The following is a 5,806-nucleotide window of genomic DNA, read 5'->3' as shown; positions in this document are numbered from 1 at the left end:
ATGTGTGTGTGGGGCATGTGTGCGTGTGGTGTGCGTGTGTGTGGCGTGCATGCATGCTGTGGTGTGTGTGTGTGCGTGCATGCATGCTGTGTTGCGTGTGTGTGTGTGTGTGTGTGTGTGCGCGCGTGCATGCATGCTGTGCGTGTGTGTGTGTGCGTGTGTGTGCGCGCGTGCATGCATGCTGTGCGTGTGTGTGTGTGCGTGTGTGTGCGCGCGTGCATGCATGCTGTGCGTGTGTGTGTGTGCGTGTGTGTGCGCGCGTGCATGCATGCTGTGCGTGTGTGCGCGTGCTCATACATGTGTAAACCCCGGCTCGATAAGCAGTGTTCTTTCTGTTCAGGGACTGTCTGGGTCTTTCTCCCTCCACATTTTTTTTTGCTTGTACATAAACAATGAGGAATCGCAGGGATTATGATTTTTTAAAATAATGACAAAACTATTAAAAAACGTAAATATTTTCCTTTAAAATGGGAATAAACCTGAGCCTCTACTTTATGTTTCAGATGGTTTTTTAAAATTGTTTTTATACATTTGGTCTCCAAGTCATTTCAACACAGATAATAATTTCAATTCAGCCAATGATGATTTTGAAGAGTTATTTCAGCATAACGATCAGCTGGGTAAATTATTTTATTTTCACTACCTTGTGGTCGGCCTGCTGGTGTGCCTCTGGAGCCATGCCAGGTGCAGCCAGTGCTCCTGGCTGGGCCACCCTAGCTGGACAGGTCAAAGGGTAGATGCCAGACAAACTGAACACTGTGGCTCCAGACCGGGCGGGGTCTGGCCCATGAGCCCCACACGGCAGCAGGAAAGCAGCTAGTCCTCCAGGCTGGGGGGGCGACGGACAGCCAGGCCCCCCCCCCCCCCAAGAAAGAGAATGACGCCTAACGCGCAGATGAAGCCTCCCTCAGCAAAGCCGTGTGAAGACGGGACAGTGGAATGTTCGAACCCTGCGTGGTGGCCGAAGTGCTGAGGTATAGCAGGCACTTTGGGTGGCATGTGAATTGGGGTGGACTACATGTGGAAGGACAACAGCAGCTGCAGGTAAAATCATTTTGTTCTCGTGGAAGGAGCACAGTCGTGGAATTGGAGTTGGATTTGTGTCGTCAGAATTAGCTGCCAGTAGTCTAAAGAACTGGGAGTCTGCTTCAGCCAGAATCCTAACAGCTACTGCAGGTTCTGTTCAGAATTATACAGTGCTGTGCACCAACTACCTGAGCACCTGAGGGAGCCAAGGAGGAAGTTGCAGTTGCTGGCATATGCATGCTTTGTTGATTTCGAGAAAGAAAGCATTTCACTGGAAAATGGCGCCACCTGGCCAGTAGCCAAGGAGCATAGCACAGGAAAAGTTGTAGATCATTGTTTGTAGACTAATATTTTCATACACCACTTTGCTTTGAACTCCAGTACAGATGTCATTTTTCATCAGAAACTGAACTGGTGGATGAAGCTCCTTCACGGTCTCCTGCATTTGGGCTATACTGTCCATCCACCCATTTTCAATCTAACCCTAACCGTAAACCTTACTCCTGCTCCGGGCCCCAGGGGCCTGCGTCCTGTCCCAACACGCATTGGGTGAAAGGCAGGAACAGACCATGGGCAGGTCACCAATCCATCGCAGGGCCCACAGTCCATTCACACACATTCATACCTCAAGGGCAATTTAATCTGTTCTGTTAGCCTAACCTGCATGTCTTTGGACTGTGGGAAGAGAAGAGAACCCGTCCCCGGAGGGAACCCACACGGACATGGGCAGAACCCTAACCCTAACCCACACGGACATAGGCAAACCTAACCCTAACCCACGACATGGCAACCCTAACCTAACCAACCCACACGGACATGCAAACCTAACCCCCAACCCACACACATGCAAACCTAAGCCAACCAACGGCTGCAGCCTAACCCTACCACGGAAGGGAACCAATACCCCGGATGGAACCCAACACGGACATGGCAAACCCTAACCTTAACCTAACCCACACGGACATGGCAGAAAACCACCACACGCATTCAACCTAACTAACACACTGACTGTCGAAGCCTAACCTCACACGTGAAGGGCAGAACCCTACCCTAACCCACACGGACATGGGCAGAACCCTAACCTTAACCCTAACCCACACGGACATGGGCAGAACCCTAACCCTAACCCACACGGACATGGGCAGAACCCTAACCCTAACCCACACGGACATAGGCAGAACCCTAACCCTAACCCACACGGACATGGGCAGAACCCTAACCCTAACCCACACGGACATGGGCAGAACCCTAACCCTAACCCACACGGACATGGGCAGAACCCTAACCCTAACCCACACGGACATGGGCAGAACCCTAACCTTAACCCTAACCCACACGGACATGGGCAGAACCCTAACCCTAACCCACACGGACATGGGCAGAACCCTAACCCTAACCCACACGGACATGGGCAGAACCCTAACCCTAACCCACACGGACATGGGCAGAACCCTAACCCTAACCCACACGGACATGGGCAGAACATGTGAACTCCACACAAAGGTCCTCGGCTGGGATTTGAACTCTGAGCTACAACGTGTGCTCAAAAATGAAAATTAGATCATTTTATACACACAGTTACCCAAAATAATGTACCCTGTTATTTACAGTCTTCAACTCTGCAGATTAAAGAAGGCTTCTTTACAGAGTTTGATCTACTTTTATTCTCTGCCAGTTAGCTGGAATATGATTGGATATGATGCAACTGACACAGCGTAGGTGCATCTACTTCTAACGCAGAGTAGTGAACTGCTTCTATACAGGTGAGCTCCAGGACAGCAAACAAAACAGGCCTACATGATTAGGACTCTTAAACGACTGAATAATAAATATTGTTTATCCCTACATCTGCAGAAGCAAAGGTGGCCAAAGTACTTGCATGAGAAATTGAAATACATGGGCCATGAACCAATTTGCGTAGGCTATATTTAAAACTGTACTTGCACTGCGCTCTTGGGGTAAATAATCCTGCACAAACGGAACGCTTTGCTACCGCTACGTTATGTTCTACGTTCTGTGCCGCATCGCCTGTGCCACAAAGCTTCTATTTCAAATCGATTATTTATTTAGACCTATTGTAAAAGCATATCCGCTTGCTTACGTGAACGAAAAAACTGTAAAACTGTTAAAATTGAGAAATTCATATAGCCTGCAGTAAACTACGTGTGATTTCACAACGCCAAAATGGCACGGTAGAAAAGCGTACGATCACCAATCGTTGGACACATTAAGCAGCAGTAACGTCGGTTCATCATATAGATCTGTAGTTCAGAACTTTACTGTTATAGTATACTATCCTTACAGTTCTATGGTTTCAACCAACACACAGCGTTTCTACGTCACTTCCCTTAATCAGAAGTACTCGGAAGTTGGTGCCATGTTGCGTTTTTGGGGAGTCTGTGAGAAAGAAGAGGAATCGAACTGATTTGAGGGAGAGTAGCTATGGAGGTAAGGGCAGGACCGTAGAGGGGCTGGGTATGTTCTGGAATGCCAGGGCCAAAACAAATCGCATTGGGACCGTAATCTATCAGTAAACCCAAGATAGAAAGCAAATCCGTACCCAAAGAGCAGCAGCTTGCTAACTAACTCTGAACTGTCTTACGTAACCAACAACAGTCGTTGTTTTAGCTTTTGAGGGATATGTCTGAGCTTATAGGAAACGTGGTTTTGGGTTCGTTTATCTAAGACGGAAGTTAGCCAGCCAGCTAAGCTTTTCAGCCCAACGCACAGCGAAAAATGTGTGTCTCGCAATAAACCGACACTCCTTTTCTTAGCACCACAGAGCCGTCACAATCGCCACCCAGCAAAGTGACCTGAACGAGCAATCCCAGAACCAGAAAGGAATGAGTTCATGCAGCCTGACAGGAATTTGCTGCAATATCTGCTTTGTTAACTCGGACAGAGTTAGCTGCCCTGTTTTTGCGTCATGGTACGCACAGCTGTGCTCATATTCTGAAGTTACATGTGATATATGTGAAGTTACGGAAGGTTTCTATTAACTGAAAATCAGTCAATCTCCACTGAATTTAGAACATATTAGCGGCGTCATATAGCGCCAGACATCTATCTGGAGACTGCGGAGTTAATTTTTAAAGGTTTATTAAAATATCTGCCATGCGATAACGTTCAGCGAAGTGAATATTATTTTATTTATTTTATTCTTACCATTAGAATAACTGTTATTTTGTGTTGTTTCTTGTCAAATATTAAAATCGTTGCCCAGTCGCACATCAGCCTGTTGCCTGAATGCGTTCCTTTGGTTCCTAAATCCCGAGTCATTATACCATTCATCATAACTCCCCTCGACACTGTGCAAACGACCAAGCGTTTGTACGTATTTGTGCTAGTTATGACCTGGGCAGTTGATTGATTTTAGCTATTTAATCGCCTCCGTCATCTTCAGCTCAACAGATCGGGTTTATAAACGCAAACTGAGGTGGAGCCAGAGTCAGTCCACACACTGGGCCCGGTATCAGCACACACGGTGGTACCCAGGACTGAGTTTGGGAACCACTGCCTTTGGATGTTAAAAAAAAAGAAGAGAAAAACATTCAGGACATACAAGCTATTATTTCCACTAGGATTTCAGCGTCAGGGTATTTGCAGATGTTTTTTGAATATCATATATTGTCACTAGTTGTTGATACATTATTACCATTCTAAATTGTATCTGAATACCTTGCCGTGTAATAAAAATGGGGTAATAAATACGTTCACAGAGGGGGTGTTTTGGAAAAAATGCTGATGTTTTTGCCAGTTGAAATAATTTTATTAATCATGAAAGTATTATTCTGAATCTCCGTCTATCATTATTACCATAAATAGGGCCTGTTTACATTTAACACCGCCCCCCCCCCCCCCACCCCACGGAATTTTCGGCTAGCTGTGAAGTTGTGGTGAATGAAATGAGGCACCTATGTGAACGATCGCTCTGGCTCGATTAGTAAGACTTGAGTGGGTCTAAGCTGCTGCTGTATTTTAGCGAACGGCGTTGGCTGGGGTTTGCTATTTTGGGAGCAAGTCAACCACGGGGAAAATATCTGTCATTGTTTTGAACGATTTGCCGTTGTCTTGGACTTGATACAGCACACTAGCTTCCGATAATTAGGAACTGACATTGACATTTAGTCATTTTCTTTCTTATTTTGGTGTCATTCAGAATTGGGGAGTAGGTGGCTAGTGTAACACTGCCAGCTATCTTTTGAGTTTATTTAGAATTAGGTTTAATCATAAATCAGAATATGTATTATACACATCAGCGGCCACTGCTCAGATGTTGGCTAAATCGTTAAAGTGCTGTGTTTTTCTAGCGTTTTGTAAATCGCAATGTAGATTTTTAAACGTGTGACATGCGGGCGCTGGCACGGAGCGGACTCCTGGGAAGTGTGAAATTATTTTTGCTAATGTCCACGGCAGGCTGTGACTTGTATGTTTTTGAATAGCCTATCACATTGGTAATAAAAACAATCTTTGTTTTCAAGCCGTGTTTCCAAAAAAAAGCTTAGCGGGTGGGTTGCTGATAGATTAAACTAGAGCAGGGTGGCTGACCGGCGTCCCTAGGCTCCCATAATAATAATAATAATAAGGGTAAATACATAACCTGGTGAAACACTCAGAATATGTGTGCCGGGCGTGCTGGTCATAGTTAATGAGCTGCTCTCGATCTTGTCGCAATACCGCTGAAATTGCTTTGAATGTGATCAGCAGTTTCAAAAATGGACCTTAATTTCTACTCGGAGTTGTCGGACAGTACCGAACATCACAGTGAGTCGGAGTTCCT

At 46.0% G+C, this 5,806-nt stretch overlaps 1 protein-coding gene across 6 annotated transcripts in view; it reads left to right on the top strand.

The window, feature by feature from the left end:
* The first annotated feature begins 3,319 nt into the window (after positions 1-3,319).
* The window catches only part of tox4b (TOX high mobility group box family member 4 b), a 12,218-nt gene continuing 9,731 nt past the window's right edge, over positions 3,320-5,806 (top strand). For 2 of the 6 annotated variants that reach the window (XM_064342180.1, XM_064342176.1), the window contains exons 1-2: positions 3,346-3,474; positions 5,731-5,806. The exon at positions 5,731-5,806 is cut by the window's right edge and continues 40 nt beyond it. In XM_064342180.1, coding sequence (XP_064198250.1) covers positions 5,742-5,806 — 65 coding nt within the window. In that variant the 5' untranslated portion in view covers positions 3,346-3,474; positions 5,731-5,741. Of the gene's footprint in view, positions 3,475-5,730 lie in introns of all 6 variants that reach the window. The other 4 variants (XM_064342178.1, XM_064342179.1, XM_064342177.1 and 1 more) reach the window with 4 other exon arrangements.

The sequence above is a fragment of the Anguilla rostrata genome, chromosome 7 (genome assembly GCF_018555375.3).
Source record: "Anguilla rostrata isolate EN2019 chromosome 7, ASM1855537v3, whole genome shotgun sequence".
In the NCBI taxonomy this organism is placed as follows: Eukaryota; Metazoa; Chordata; class Actinopteri; order Anguilliformes; family Anguillidae; genus Anguilla; species Anguilla rostrata.
The sequence above is the reverse complement of the archived record's forward strand: the minus strand, read 5'-3'. Positions and strand labels throughout refer to the sequence as shown.